Source organism: Notamacropus eugenii, chromosome 3, assembly GCF_028372415.1.
Source record: "Notamacropus eugenii isolate mMacEug1 chromosome 3, mMacEug1.pri_v2, whole genome shotgun sequence".
NCBI lineage: Eukaryota > Metazoa > Chordata > Mammalia > Diprotodontia > Macropodidae > Notamacropus > Notamacropus eugenii.
Genome location: NC_092874.1, coordinates 135,423,871 through 135,441,068, shown reverse-complemented (window position 1 = coordinate 135,441,068; position 17,198 = coordinate 135,423,871). Strand labels below are relative to the sequence as shown.

Below are 17,198 nucleotides of genomic sequence, written 5' to 3'. Positions count from 1 at the left end.
TACCCCCTCAATCCCAGTAAAATGTAAGCTCCTCAAGGCTAAGGACTATGACATTTTCATCTTTGTATTCAGAGTGCCTACCATAATACATTTTAATGTAGTATTGGGAGTGATGCATGTTTGTTGAAATTGGTCTCTTTTATTTCTTCTACTTAGTCAACTTCTATGAATCTCTTTTGAATCAATATTCCTAATTCCTTTATTATCACTTGCTCCTTGGCAGCCAAGAGGAACTGTATACTTGTCGGTTTTGAAACTTGTGCAGTACACATGGTGGGTCACACTTAGTTGTAAAGTAAACAGCCAGAGAGGGTGAAAAGGGCATTTAATGAGCCCAATTGACATACCTGGGAAAAGTAAATAGTAAAAATATAGCTTCAAAGTTTATGTCCAGGAACTCTTACTGGAGGGAGGGAAAGCCTGCTTGAGAAGTTTAGCAAGGGAATAGGAGTCAGAAATATTGACCCCATTTTTGTCTCCGCTGCTGATTTGGTGTCTGACTTTATATGAATATTAATCTGTTATTTTCCCAGCTGGCAAAAAAATACAATGATACTCCTTTGTAAAAACACTTTAAGATTTAAGAAGAAAAAGGGTATTATTGAAATGTAAACCATGCATTCATTATTTTAAATACATATGACTAATTCCTTCACTGGCATTATACAATGAAGATTATAGCCATACTTCACTGGGATATATGTAAATCAACAATCCAATAATTTCAAAGTAAACAAATTTGCTGAAGAAACAACACAAATAATACTCAACAAACTTTCTCCCATTCCAATTTGTTCAACTCAAATGTCAGTGCGTACCTTTTTTTTTTTTTTTAACAATACCTTTGGAGAATTTACCAAAGGTGTGCTTGGCACTTTAAAAAAAATTTATAAAAGGAAGGAAGAAAGAAAGACAAGGAAAGGAACTCACGCATCAGAACTCAAGGCAGTACAATGCTTTCGAGAACTTCCTAAAAGTGAAGAATTGTGATTTCTTCCATGTATTTTTTTTCTTTCAGGATCCCTGGCAAAGTTGTGCCGAGTTTGCGCTTCAAAGACGTTTGATTGCTTTCAGGGTCAGTCAGGTTTTGCTTACAGAAAGTGAACTGAGAAATCTGACGGAGGACAGGTACGTTTACCTAGTGCAGTGAGTAACCGTGGATATGGAGAGAGACTGCCAACCAAGGCTGCTGGAAACTGACGAGCCATGAACAGATCTGAGGGGGGGGCAACAGAACCAAATCTACACCTACTTCGGAGGAGGATTTTCCTTTTTAAATAAGCAATTTTTCCAAATTGGGTTGCTAAAGACTTTTGAATCTTCCCTTGAAAGTCTGAAGCAAAAAAAGGCTCGTTTTTTTTTTTTTTTTTTGGTAAAGAAACTCATTAACATCAACACACCAAACACCCCCACAGGAACCTTTCAGCTCCATAAGCCTGCATTTTAGAACAGGTAGAGACCTATTTTTGTGGCTTTTTTTTTTTTCCAAAATGCACCACGATTAATAATAATTGGCAAAGGATTTTAGAGAAGAGGAAGAGGAGGAGTAGGAGGAGAGGCAGGTAGAAGCCTAGGGAAACTGGCAAGTAACCTGTCCTTAGTACCAAGGAAACTGGGCGAGTAAGAGTGCTCTACAAGTTTTCCCAAGCGACTGATTATTTGCCCTAACTTTGCTTCGTATTGCCCCCGGGAGCTTCGGAGAGAAGGGGGAAGACGCAGAGAATGTGCCAAGATCTCGGACTGCACTGGAGGTGCAAGGTAGCGAAGAAGAGGTAATTCTCGGTCTGGGAAAGAGCCCGCTGGGGGCAAGGGAGGCGGAGTAGAGAATTAGGGGGCGGGAAAGGCGGGAGGCTCAGAAGCCACTAGAGAAAGGGGAAGTGTGGAGTGGGGTGGGGAAAAAGCAGCCGGGGCGAATGTGAAGCTGGACTGCCTGTGGCTCGCCTTTTAACCTGGGCATCCGGGGAGGAGGAGGGGAAAGGGGAAAGAGGTGTAAGGGGGCTGGCAAGGAGAGAGATGGGTGGGGGGAGTCTGTAGGAGGTGGTACATGACATCACAGCAACCCAAGTGAATAAGGTGGGGAGAGAGAAGGCAGCAGGAACAGAGTGGACTGGGTCGGAGAGTTTGGCAATTAAGAGTCACCACTGCAGTCTACTCCTGCAGGGCACCCCGGCAGCCCCCGAGGGATCATGCAGAGATCACCCCTGGAACAGGCAAATGTCCTCTCGAAACTTTTCTTCAGGTAAACGTCTTGCTAGTCATCCGTGGTAATGACATGTGCCTGAGGGAAGAGGGGAGTGTGCAGGTTTGTACCAGGGGTTTGGGTCTAAAGGCATTGTTTTTTAATTTGTTTATTGTGAAGTATAACCTTTGAGTGTTTCTCTAAGAAAGGTTCATTTTTCTACCTAGAGACAGCTGAAATGAGAAGGGAGATTAAAAAAAACAACGTGAAAGCAGGCTAGCAGAAATGCATGTGTATTGAGAACAGTTAGGTGAGCTCCCCTAGTTGCAAGACCCTATAAACCTGGGTTTCCTAACTATCTCTCTCTCTGTGTTTCTCTCTCTGTCTCTGTCTCTCTCTCTCTGTCTCTGTCTCTGTCTCTGTCTCTCTCTCTTTCTCTCTGTCTCTCTGTCTCTCTCTCTTGGATCCATTTCGCAGTCTGGTGAAGCTTATGGACCTGTTCTCAAATTAAGATTTTTGAATAATTTAAGGAAATGTTATTCATATACATTAGTGAAATTAAAGATGTAATTATTTTCCTATCCAAGTTCATGGATCTGAAATCTATCTATGGCCCTTTTTTAACTGTTTTTAATAATGCAGTATCTGTTAGAAGCTAAAATTCAAAGGAGCTACTTAAACACTGACTTACCCTATGGTTAGCGTCTTTGATTTTTCCAAAGGAAAGTTATTTACCAAGTGGTTAATAACTAATGATTAAGATATTTCTCCTTTACATATTTAGAGATTTCAAAAACTCCCATATCTATTTTGTTGCAAATGCAGCTAAGACATTGTGTACTGCCATTTGAGGAAGAATATTGAATTAAACACATCTTTTTTTGATGGTGATGAGGAGGAAAACTTTTCTTTGACAGAGGAAATTCTGTTTGCCTCAAAGTACATTTGTCTTTTGAATAATGAAAGAAAATTATTCCAGTTTCTAACATGGGGAAAGCTTAGTTATGCTACTCATGAATTGGAGAAGAGTTCATTGTTTCCATGGAAACAGGAACGGGCAGAGCAATATACTGAATTGTAGGTATATCCAACTAATATTTAATAAATTATTCTTTTGTTCTTGTGTGTGAGATAAGCTATGAAAGTTGGAAGTATCATTTAGTAAGGGTTTTTAATGCTAAGTTTTAGGTTTATAGTCTTAGAGTTTAACTAAATAGCTCTATTTCAGATGAAAAGTACTTCTAAGATGGATGTTCAGTTGCTCTCTTTCATTTTCACTTTTTCCTCAATGAAATAATAAATACAACTACTTTGATGGAAGTTATCTTACTCAATTTTCCAAAACCTTTTATTCAAACATTAACAGAATTTGATAACCAAAAGCAAATCAAATATGAATGTATATCTATATATAGTACTTAGTGTATATGTGTATATATGTGTGAATATGCATTTTAGAGGGGGGAATGTTTATTCTCATATCCACCTTGTATCACCCTTCCTAATATTTAATTTTATGTATGTGTCAGGGGAATTTTAAATGAGGGCAAACCACTGAAGGAGAGCTCCCTCCTGTGGATGTGAGAGCAGGTTTTTACTTTTAATATCACCTTTTTCTGTTATTTAGGTGAAGGTAAATATTATGAAGAAAAAAATCATCAAACTATAAGAAGTAACCTAGCAGTCTTTCTGTTGTTATCTCTTCACTAACTTCCTACCTAGGCTTTATTGCTTTGATTTGTATTAGGTTTATCTGTATATTTTCTATTATTCCTTCTTGCTCCTCTCCATATCATAGTACTAAAGCTCTAAAGTAACATAGAAGTCATCTAGCACAGTGTCTGGTACATAGTAAGTACTTAATAATGCTTTATCAAGATATTTACCTAGTCCAATATCTTCATTTTACAGACAAAGAAATTGAGGGCCAGAGAGGTTAAATAACTTGCCCCAAATCACACAGGTAGTCTGTAGTGATAGAGGTAAAACTGGAACCTAAGTAACTATGACCCCAAGTCTCATACTTTTCACTATATCACGCTATCCCCAAAAGTTCTGGTTGGACAGATGGTAGTGCCATATCCAATTTCCTTACCTCCTGGTCTTGTGCATAACAGGTTCTTAAAAGAAAAAAATTCCTAATAATGAAACATTTACTAATGGAAAACAAATTAATAATACTTATAACATAACATATCAGTCTACTTATCAACCAGAGTCACACTCTTCCACCACATGCTGTGTCTATATTGGAGAGTAGACCCAAACATAACAAGGAAGCTCATGAGTAGGGCAACCCATGTGTCTGAGTTGTCTCACAACTCCGGACTTTTATGTCCTCCATTTCTTTTTGGGAATAGTCATAATTGGTTCTTAATAATTGTTGATTTAAATTTTTCATAATCTATTACAATGCTTATGGTATTAAGATTACAGATTTAAAACTGGAAAGACCTGAGAGATCATCCAGTCACTGTCTTCATTTTTCAAAAGGTTCTACTTGTATCCCTGCGACACAAAATACTATACTGGGGTGATGAGTAGTATTTAGAATCATTTTGAAATACCTAAATGCCTGGAACTTTAAAGATGTGATTTTAATTTACTTTAAATTTCCCCACTAGGAGAAGGTATGCATTACATCACCTACCAGTGTATATAATAAAACAATAATCATATTTCTGGGCAGCTAGGTGGCGCAGTGGATAGAGTGGATTCAAGCCTGAAATCAGAAAGACTTCATTAGTTCAAATTTGGCTTTAAACACTTACTAGCTGTATGACCCTGGGCAAGTACTTAACTCTGCCTCAGTTTCCTTCTCTGTAAAATGAACTGGAGAAGAAATGGCAAACCACTCCAATATCTCTGTCAAGAATACCCCAAAAGAGGTCACAGAGTCAGACACAACGGAACAAGAATCATGTTACTAGTTCTAAAACTGAATGTAAACCAAACCCTTCTAGCCTTGAGCAGGAAGAAAATCCTTGAAATTATTAGTGTGTTTCTTGACACTGTACCTACTACTTTTCTCCAAACTATTTCATAATGACAAAATGATCTAAAATCATTGGATAAACAATCTTGGCTTCTTTCTGAGAACTAGTAAGAACTGGAATCTTTACAGGCTTAAACTGTAAAGTAACTGTAATTTTACATGCCCTATTATACTGTAAAGTCCTGGGTAACAACAACTGTGTTCCTTAGAATACCTAACTCAATCAGCTGTAATCCATGGTAGGTGCTACTATTTTGAATGAATGCTACATTTTGAATGAATGAAAAGAATAAACTTGTGATAATTTTTAAAAGTATGTTACTTATCAAATGGAGCTCTGCCAAATATATGGTAAAAGATTCTTTTTGTCTTTATCATGTATGTTGAATATCTCAACAGCTAACACATAGAATATGAACCCTGATGCCTAACAGTTATGAAAGAGAAGCATTTGTTACTCATGACTCACATGAACAATCTCTTCAGTAGGTTTTGTTATTCTGAAATTAACTCTTTTTGAAAGCTTAAGAATTTTACTAATTTTGCGTCATCTTTATAGTGCAGAAGCATAATATTTATGTTTCATCTACCTAAAACTTGCTTAATTTTTTTCTCATAAATAATTCAAAAGAAAATTTCACACACACACACACACACACACACACACACACACACACAGTACAGTTATTTCCAAATTGTAAGGGGAAAGAAAGTACATAGTTTTAGATTTGGTTTTCAGCAGTTTTTTTTAAAGACCCACATGTAAAAGGATGAGAAGAATTAACAGCTGACATTATATAACACTTTAAAGTTTATAAAGCATTTTACATAACTCATTTAATCCTTACAACTACCCTGTGAGATAGGTCCTGAAGGTATTATGATCCCTATGTTGCAGATAAGGAAACAGAGCATCTGAGAAGTTGGGTGATTTGCCAGAGGTCATATGCCTTATAAGTGGTAAAGGTGGGACAGGAATTTTAGGCATTTGACATCAAATGCAGGGTGATCTGTCTACTATGACACTGTAACATCTATAATATTTGAAATCAGAGAGGCAAAAGTGGTGTATTTGTGTCGAGTTTACTTAGGATTCTGGTAGGAGTGGTTTGTGGTTGGCTTACCTGTATTGACTGTATTTTTGATTCTGAGGAAGTTTTCTAAATTATACTTTGGTTATACCCCTTAAGCCTGTTAAAACCTTACCTTTCCCATCTGTTTCACATGCTGTCATTCATCCACTCCCCTTATACCAGGACAGTATGTCTGAGGGAGTACTTAGTCCACTCAGAGTGTAGAATCCTGACAGTGATTTTAGGTTTTCACAGGACCTGGGCTATTTGCAGACATTGAAGCTATGCTAGAATTTGAAGCTGAAAGAAACCCCAGAAGTCATCCTCATTTTACAGAAAAAAACTTGGTCCAGAGAGTCTAATAAGGTTAAATAAATTGTCCAAGATTGTATGAGTAAGGAAGGAACAGAGCCAGAATTTGGACCCAGGTCTTTTGAATCCAGTGTTCTTAATACTGTACCACAGTTTCTCTAAAGAAGGTAAAATATTTTCCCAAAAAATAACTTTAGAAATTTAGGGAGAAACCCAGTAAGGCACTGTAATAGTTAAATCTCTAAGATAATTTTTATAAATTAATGTATGAAATATGACTAAAATCACAAATATATCAGATGAATGACATTCTGAGTGAATGTCATTCTTCCAGGTATCTATGTTGGGAGGCAAGGGTTTTAATGATAACTGCATTTCTACAATGAAGTTAGAATTCTACTTTTGGAACTCTCTCTGAGAAACATAAGAAATCATTCTCACTTTGTTTTTGGTAGGGAAAAAAAATGGCCAGTCAACCTGATCACCCAGTTAATTTGGTTCTAAATGATTTGTTTCTAAATCTGTTTCTAAAACATTAGAACATTAGGCTGTTTCTAAAAATAAAATCTACTCTCAAAGGATGAAGATTTGCCTCAGTTGAAAATTTTTCAAAAAAAAGGAATTCTGAAAGTGTTTCAAGCAAGAGACTCTCAAAGTAACCACTATGAAAAAGTCATTACTTATTTAGATGTATGTTGTATTTCTTAAAAAAAGAAACCCTTAATCGTGTGTATGTGTGTGAGTGAGTGAGAGACAGAGAGAGAGAAAGAGAGAGAGAGAGGAAGAGAGAGAGAGACACAGAGAGACAGAGACAAAGAGAGTGTGTTTGTGTGAGATACCTTATTTCCAATTCAGTAAGTCACTCTGGAATTTTTAAAAATCATAATAAATATTAGTATGCTGATGCTCAATTGAGTAATTAATGATTTGGAAGGGGTTTTGTTGCCCCAAAATATTAGCATTCTTTTTTGATCTTGAGATATATCTCCAAAATGTTTCATATGATAAATCAAATTTTCATCCAATACAATGTCCTGGGGAGTAATTCTTATCTACATAGAGCAATATAGGTTTAATGTTCAGTTGTTTATTTGTTTTTACGAGAGGCAATATGATATGGTGGGAAAACTGCTGAACCTTGGAGTCAAGAGAAGAAAGGATTTAAAATAGTACTCAACTAGTTGTGATACCCTGTACGAGTAACTGAAACTCTCTTAACCTCAGCGAACTCATAAGAATGATAGAATTTACACAGGCTTGTTGTGAAGAGAGTGTTTTATAAATGTGAAAGTAGCATATGTGTACACACACATATATATGTCACATTAAGGTTTATATGTAATACATATGTGCATATATACACATATTGATACATATATACATATATTCATCTGGTCTACTAGGGGTATAACAATTTTTATTTATTTTTATTTATATATTTATACCTTGAGGGTGTGTGATTACACCTAATTGGAAAATTAAGATTTAGAAGGGTTTATTTTGCTCCAAAATGCTAACATTTGGGGATCTTTTTTGATCAATAGTGTTTCACATGACAAGTTGCTGTTTTGCACAAAATTCTGGGGGTAATTAGTACAATAGAAAGGATGATGGATTTAGAGTCAGATGACCTGGGCTTGAATTATAGTTTTGCCACTTTTTACCTGAGACATCAGGTAAGATTTGTTTCCTGACCCCTTTTGGAGTTTTCTTAGCAAAGATACTGGAGTGTTTGCCATTTCCTTCTCTAGCTCATTTTACAAATGAGGAAACTGAGGCAAACAGGGTGAAATGACTTGACCAGGGTCACACAGCTAATACATGTCTGAGATCAGATTTGTATTCAGGTGTTCCTAAATCCAGGTCTCGCATTCTACTGTGCCACCTAGCTGCCCCTTTAGGCAAGACATTTAACCGCAATACTTCAGTTTTTTCATCTATATAATTAAGGAAATTGGACCAGGACTTCTAAGAGCTCTATGATTTTAACATGATTTTTTTGGGGGGGGAGGGGTTGGGGAAGCAGTGCATTCTGGACCCTTGATTTCATCTTTGCAAGGAACTTCTGATATGAAAAAATCCCTACCAGGGCTCATTATTCAGTTTATCTCATCTTAAAGAAATACCACTATGTAAATAAAGCAGAGCATGACTGTTTATGAAGATATAAAGATGAATAATGAGAAACAGCTGAGTGTAGTAAATAGAGGGCAGGCCTTAGGGGGTCAGAAAGAAAGATCTGGATTCAAGTTCTGTTTTGGATGTTACTTCCTGTGTGACCTGAGGCAAGTGCCTCGGGCAATTAAGATTTATAGTTACCATCCAGGAGTTTCCCACCCTAATGATCTCACACATATGAACCACAAAAGAAAATGAAAATTCCTGCAGTATAGGATTTAAATATCAGTCTTGGTTTATACCTTATTTGTAAAAACATTCTTTTAAATCGCCTTTTGAGTCAGCAGCAATTTGAGCAACTTCAGTACCACTGCTTCCAGACACATCTTCTCTGGGTATTTCCCTTGAGCAAAATTCATACAACACAATGTAGGTCCGGAGAAGGAAGTGCTGCTGTTTGAGGAAGGCTGAAAATTCTTTCTTATGATTCTCTGAAGGCCACAACATGTTGTTGTATGTAATGTGATTTTAATAGGACTGAATCTTTAAATTTTGCCTTATAGGCAACTGCCATTATCTGACAAAAGATGCTCAACCAGCTTCAGTTGTTTTCTTCCTTTCATGGAGTCTCAATTTACCACGTCATGCACATTTCAATGAGGAGTTGGCATGACAAAGGAATTTTGTGGTTGTTGTGGAATGTGTCTGGAAAAGGGTTAAGATTTCTTTGTCAAGAGGCGTGAACAAAAATTAGGATGTTTACACACCTAAATAGTTGTTCTGCAAGGGCCTGATTTTCATGGCTGTATCCTAGTCAAGAATCTAAATCAATCTACCATCCATCAGTCAGTGTACTTGTTAGGACTCTGTTATACATTGTTAACATTCATTAATTTGTCTTTGCCCTTTGTGTATAGCTGTGAGTCACCTAAGAATTAAAAAAAAAAGGAGTGAGCAGTAAAGAAAAACCTTCTGGATATCATCAGGCTACAAAGAATCACAAACAATGAGGTTTGAAGAAGTGTTTTGTTTTCTTTAAAGCTGTCATCACAGAAATGTATGATCAAAAATGAAACTATGTTGAAGCTGAGGAACAGTATGTGGGCAGTATATATACTACATTGGTACACTATTTGGTATCACGAAAAATCGAGGAAGACCCCCCCCCCCAACCCCCTGCAAGTTGGGTGGACTCCCATATTGGGGGAACTTATAGATCCTCACCACTAGATAGGTTGTATGATTACTCCTTTTTGTGGGTGAGTACTCTGAGACTCAGAGTAATTAAGTGATTTGACCACCATAGTCATGCAACTAACATGTGTAAGAGGCTGGATTTAAACCCAGATCTAAGTTCAGTGTTATGTTATTCTGATGAAAAGTGATTCAGAGAAAGATAAGAGAGACCCTATGGCCTAAGCCTATTTTACTTAACGCTGACTTTGCTTCTCTGTCATTTCCTTGATGTCCCTTGGTGATGAGCAGAATCGGTGATGAAATGTTTTGGGAGTGTTTCTAGGATTGTGGAGTTCAGTTCTGAATCTGTGCCCTTGGGGAAGTGAGTTTCAGGGACTCGTGGTAGTTTGCTTCTCTCAGGAACTTGAGTCAGCATGTCAGCACACACTCTTCATATTGGCCTGTACTGAACTTTTGAAGAAAGTACCAGCAGCGCAAAGCAAATATTGTCCTTTAAAAATCTTTCATGAGATTCAATAGCTAGTGAAAATTAAGTCCTCTTGGGCTGTAGCTTTCAGTAACCCTGACCAGCTGAGGTCTAGAGTGATTGACAGAAATGCCTAATTGGTTCACTTGATTGACTTTGTGGCTTCCAGGTGTGTCAGAGCTGAAAACTCTTGTCCCTGGGAATAGCTCTCTTGTCTGTCATCTTTTCTACCCAGAAGACCTACAGTAGAGGCACCATAGACAAGTATCATAGACTATATAGGTGATGTGTTTAAGGAGTCCTGGGAAAGTTTGGAATTTACATTGCTGATGCGTACACCTCTACCACTAGAGCTTCATTTCTTTAGATTTAGAATTTGATCTTTATCTATCATCTTTGCTCCCAATTGCTTCCCAGATAAAGCTCAAATTACTTTTCCCAGTGTAGGAGTTTCTCCACAATTTGATGGCATCCTATCTTGTGTTCTAGTGGATAGAATGTTGGAATTGGAGTCAGGAAGACCTGAGTTTGAATTCTGACTCAGACACTTAGTAGTTGTTTGTTCCTTTATCACTTTAAACCTCTCTAAACATGGATTTCCTCTTCGTAAAGAGGGGATGACAATAGGATCCACCTCCCAAGGATCATCAGAGATGGACTAGGCACATCCTCTGAAGACATCTTGCAATGGATTGTCTCTGTGCTTGTGCTCATCATGTTCCTTATGCCTAGAATACCTTCCCTGATCCCTCTCACTTCTTTCTCCTGGTTGAAATCCTATTCATGCTTTGGGCAGCAAGGTGGTGCAGCGGATAGAGCACCAGTGCAGGAGTCAGGAGGACCTGAGTTCAAATCTCACCTCAGACACTTGACACTTACTAGCTGTGTGACCTTGGGCAAGTCACTTAAACCCAATTGTCTCATCCTGGGTCATCTCCAGTGATCCTGATGATCCTGGTCACTGGATTCAGATGGATGTGGAGGAGAAGTTAGGGTGGTAACCTGCACAGCCCTCCCTCAATTAAACCAAAGTCAAGTTCAAGTCATGTCATCATTTCTCTGATGGCATGGTTTTCTTTGGCAACGAAGGATGAACACACACATTCATGCTTTAAAGTCCTGCTCTAACATCATCCTTATGAAGTTGTTCCTAGTGAGTAAACATCTCCAGTCTTCCCCACGTGGGAACTCACGTAACAATTTTGCACTTCTCTCATACACTTGTATTATGGCTCTTTTTGTCTATGTCATCTCCTACTACACTTTATAAAGGCATGTAACCCAATTCATTTACTCTGTGTATCTTGTCTAGGCCTAGCATGATGTTTTGGAAATAGTAGGGATTAAACAAGTTTGTTGAATTCAGTTGATATCTTCTGGAAGAGTTGTTAGCAATCTTATAGATTTTAGTGTGCAAGAATTTAGGGTTCTTTTCAGACCCTTTTTCAGCAGTTCTTGGCTAGAAGGACGAAAGAAACTATGAGGACACTGGTGCCTAGGGAATACAGAAAAGAAGTAGTGATAAAGAAAATGGCTTATATTAATGAGGTTGCACTGCAGTACACCAAAAAAATTTGCCTTTAATTTTACTGCAGTTCAATCCTGTCGACAATTTCCTACAGTTCCTTAAATTACCACACCCTTACTGCTAATTGGAAAGAGGAAAAAATTTTCCTGTGAACGTGACTTGCTCTTATTGGGAATGTGGCAGGATTATATAATATTCAGGATGGTAGAATCTTCAAGGGATCATCTGATCCTGTCTCTTGTCCTTAGGGAGTTGGATATCTAAAATCTTCTTCAGACAGATGGTTTTCTACTCCAAATATTCTCACAGCAACTCATTACAGCATTTCATCACTTTACAAGTCAAATTCTTTATGTCCAAACATAAACTCTACTGCTTAAACTGAAATGCACTTCCTTTTCTTTTGATTCTTTGCAAATATAGAGAACTAGTCTTTGTTAAATAATTTTTCATTTTCGGAATATAAAAATTTTAGAGAAGTTTATTGTTCTGTTACCCATGTTCATATTTCCCTTTCAACATAATAATTAACTTGATTCCCAGGACAGAACCTTCATATGTATATTTGTCTTAAAATAGGATTCATTTCAGCAATAATCTGACCATTTCTCTCTCGGAGCCCGGAATCTGATCATTCTGTGGTAACTGCAGTTATAAACAATGCTGAGTTATAGAGGGGAAAGGATGGGATCATGGTCCTGTTTAGATCAGTAGCAGCCAAAGAATAGTAGCTTACCAGGGTACATAAAAATTACTCCTCAAAGTGACTCGGAAGGTTTTTTTTGTTGTTGTTTTTTGTTTTTAACAAATTGGATGAGACCAAAGTCCTGAGTAAAGGTTTAGTACTAACTTTCCTTCTCTGTGAAGAGACCTTGTGCCTCTACCAAGAGGGAGGCATTTTGCAAATGTGAAGATGTTGTAAATGATTCCTGGTCATTCCAGGTCAATCCACTGAAACCCGAAATCTGAAGCCTCATCATGGCATAAAGGTGACATGAAACCAAAACATAGAAAAAGTAACTACAATGGCATCAAATGATGCAAATATACTTAAGAGGTTATATAAAATTGGCAAAAATCCAAGTGCTGAGCAAGCACCACTTATGAAATGAAATAGACATAGGAATGTTATATTTAGGAATCTGATTATAAACAACCTTAAACCAAAGATAATTTAAAGGCACATGGAGGTTTACTATAATACTCCACCATCCTGCTTTGACTAGCATCATTTGATGCTATTGTAGTGACATTTTCTATCTTTTAGTTTCACTAATTTTCCATAAATTACCCTTAATTTGTAGGGTGGTTGATCAAGGTTAATCTAAGTTAACACGTTGCCATATTTATAGGATAATCCACTTGAAAATCTATTTATTATGTGTGAATTTAGTGCCCAATGGATATACTGGTTACACATTGCCTTTTATAGTACAAGAAAAAGAAAAGGGGCATGAAAGAGGATAATTTGAGTTTTTAGAAGCCAGGTCTTTCTTTTACTCCAGAAGTTTTAGGGATGTGAGTGGTATTTCCTTTTTCTAATTAATGTTTGACATATGAGATTGTTCTTTGCTTTATTGTAAAAAAATGTATATGATACCAATAGGTCAAGGATAGTAGCAGAAGAAATATTTTCTCAGGCATATTAAATGATCTTTTTTTTAAAAGGAGCTATGTATATTTCTTGGCATATATTTATGAAAAATATGTTAAACAATAATTTTAATTCTCTTTTGATTGCTCCATCTTTTAATTTTCAATATATTTTCTTATTTTAAAATTTAATTGACTAAAAATTTAGAAGTCATTTTGTTAAGACAATATTATGATATGATCTTGATATGACTTAATGTGATTGTGTTTAAATATTCTGAATAAACAAGTTCTTTTCATGATTTTGAAAAATCATGATTATTTTGTAACCTCATGAATGAAAAGCTAAATCCAAAGAAAAGTTAACTTCAATAGGCTTTTTCTCATGAAACTAATTTTTAGTCTTCCTAGAACTTTGTTATTATTAACCTAAATGGTTACAGCAACATGCTTGTTTAGAATGAACTTTTCCTAGAAAACTCTGAGCAAATAATCCCATGTTTTAGGTGATTATTTATACCTAGCACCTATTTACAGAACATCAAGTATTTTAACAAAAACTAAAAATTACTATTACACACATATATGTTATATATTATCTATACATTATCTACTTCATATTTTAAACATTTGGGTCTTTGAGTAACATCAGATTTTTATCAAAATATTTTGTATTTTCTGAATAAAACTATAAACTGAACAAATGAAGCTTTATTTTTTTTTAAATATTTCATAGAAAAAAGAGGTTCAAAGATCCTTGATCTGAAGAAGCAAATACAATGAAGAAATTCTCCAGTAACTATTATTCCATTACTTTATTTTTTCATTCTGGAAATTCTAGTTTTTAATCTTCCCATTTTCAATATATTTTCTGAAAAGAAGATAAATACTGACAAAAATGATATTGCTGAAGGGAAACACAAGAAGCCATTTTCCATCAACTTTTTTCAAATAAAATTTTAAAAATTAATAAAATCAATTTTAAAAAAGATAAAAAAGAATAAAGGACCATCTCATTCTCTGATCAATTATCAAACTCCATTGGTCCCCTGTTACATCTAGGATCAAATACAAACTCCTCTTTTTTGTATTTAAAACCCATTACACTCTGTCTTGTAACATATTACTTCAATATATTTGCACACATACACAAATATATGCATGCATTCATTTATGGGGATTTACATTTATAGATATGTATACATAGAGGTATATACAAAATATATATTCTGCCTAAACATAGTTTCCAATGAGGAAGTCAATAATTCCCTTGGGGAGGGGATCATTTTATCTTTGCCATCACCAATTCCCTCCATGCAGCTCAGATAAAACCACCTCCACCCTAAGGGAATTAATGACTTCTTCCACAGATGAGAGCTGGGTGACAGGTGGACACCAAAGGTAGATGAGTAGTCCTAAACGGGGGCTTGGCAAGCCCTCACATCAGAGGTGCTAGTCCTCCCTGAACACCCCACACACCCCTGTGACTCCAAGAAGCTGCAGCATGCTCAGCAACCACACCTGGGTAAAACCACCTTGGTGGACAGGCTAAATCAGGTTGAGGGGGCCTCCAACTCATTGGTGAGTTAGGAGGATGTGTACTCCAACCTTATGAAGACTTCCCCTGTCCTCCATCACTATCCCTATGGAATGAACAGATGAGAACAATTTGCTTCAATGGTCATTGAGACAGCTTATGCGGGTGCAGTGGAGTGCCTAGAACTTGGTCAGCCATGGAAGATCCCAAGGTCATCCATTGCATCTCAGGTTGTTGCTAGTCTTCTTGACTTTTGTTTTGCCACTAGACTTCAGCAGCTCTGGAAGAGAGAGTAAGGCTGACAACTTTGTGTGACTTGTCCTCACTTAAATATAATTCATACTTAAGTCAAGACACCGTCCTTGGAAATCACCAATTCCAATGGATTGGTCCTCTTTGAAAAACAAAGGACAAACTATTGACTTCCTCTCTGAAAACTTGTGGGTAGTTCTGAATATATATTTTGTTCATAGCTCTATGTATATTGGCACATATCCATGTTTGTACATACCAATAAATGTACATACACAGTGTATACGTACACTAAGTGTATACACTTAAATATGTGTCTATACTTATATATGTAAAAATGTTGTCACCGCAGATAGAATTTATATTTTGTATCTTCAGCACTTACCATAGCACATAGTAAATTCTTAATAAATGCTTGTTGTTTGATTGATTGCACATCATGATGAACTTCCAGATTTTGAATTATTTTTATAATGAGAAAACAAATTGAAAATGGATAGTACTACCCAAAAGAGTATTATTAAAGTTAATATGTCTTAGGTGATATATATCATTGAATTGCTTGGAAGATTTACGGAAATTTATCTCTCCATGGGGAATTTCTTATTCACCCATCAAAATGGCACAAATAATGAAAAGCAATGAAATGTAAGGTTGGTGAGACTGCAGAGAAAGAACGGAGAAAGACTTGGGGATAAATAATCATTCCTTGCTTTTGGGAATGAAACCTTATAGAATTTTATTTTCTGGAGAACAAGTCTAGCAGTAGATGGCAAATGAGCATATTTCAAAAATAAGCATATTTCTTAGCCTAATAACTTTGTTATTTGTTGACAACATACCCTGAAAAGGTTATAAAAAACAAACCCCCAAAAGAATTATTTTTTCTAGAGATTTTCATAGCATGTGATTGATTACAAAAATGATTTGATTGATTGCAAATTGTAACTTTAAAAAACAATAAACAACCTAAATGTTGCTCACTAAGGGATCAGTTAAGTAAATTGTGGCTCATTAATGTAATGGGATGAGATGTCATGAAATACAATGAAATATGATGATGAATATAAAGAATTCTGGCAAGGTCATTATAAAAGCATACAAACATTTAAAAAGGAGATCCACAAAAACAGGGTATGCATTATGACAACAAAAAAAAGGAAAACAGTAACAAAATGACAAAGAATTCTGATAGAGGCCATTAAATGAAGTTGGTTAGTAAACATTTATTAAATATCTACTGTATACCAGGCAACGTTTAACTGGAGACTGGAATTAGCATCACTCTGTGAAGATGATTTTCTAAATACGGAGTACTAAGAGTCAGAAAGAAATATGTGAATTTTATGATTTTACCTTTATATGCAATCTTTTCCCTTATATTTTCTTGTCTCATATTATTGTTTTAAAATTGGAGTTTTTTTTTTGTTAATTGTTTCTATTGGTGTTTTTATATTTTCCAAGCTGCTAAATCTTATCACCTTTTCCTAAGATATCAAGATTTCTTAGCTATTCCCAGTACCTCTCCTAATTGCTCTTGATATTTTTTGCTGATTCAGTTTTTCTTTGATTTTTTTTTTTTTGAGTATTTTTATCATCTATATTATTGTGTCATTAGCAATATCTTGTGGTTTTTCTCATGCTAGTGTTGATGCTGTTTTAATAGATCAACTTCTTTATTCCTTCAGTGCCTCTTTGTCTCAATATCTCTCAGTCTGTCTCTATCTCTTTGCCTTTTCCACTCTTTTTTCCCACTCTACATTCTGGGTCCCAGTGGGGAATTCCCAGCATGGAGCTCCTTTTAGTTGCCTGGGTCACTAACAGATTAATTGGCTTGCCCATTGTCACCTAGTCAGTAAGAGTCAATGAAAGGACTTGAACTTAGGTGATCCTCTATCCACTATATTCCATTGATTCTTATTACTTCTTATTTTTCATTGCATTTGAG

At 36.1% G+C, this 17,198-nt stretch overlaps 1 protein-coding gene across 2 annotated transcripts in view; it reads left to right on the top strand.

Annotated features, from left to right (window-relative positions):
• The first annotated feature begins 935 nt into the window (after positions 1-935).
• CFTR (CF transmembrane conductance regulator) overlaps positions 936-17,198 on the top strand; it is a 235,378-nt gene continuing 219,115 nt past the window's right edge. Inside the window, exons 1-2 of one of the 2 annotated variants that reach the window (XM_072652953.1) lie at positions 936-1,772; positions 2,161-2,239. In XM_072652953.1, coding sequence (XP_072509054.1) covers positions 2,187-2,239 — 53 coding nt within the window. In that variant the 5' untranslated portion in view covers positions 936-1,772; positions 2,161-2,186. Of the gene's footprint in view, positions 1,773-2,008; positions 2,240-17,198 lie in introns of those variants that run through there. The other variant, XM_072652954.1, reaches the window with a different exon arrangement.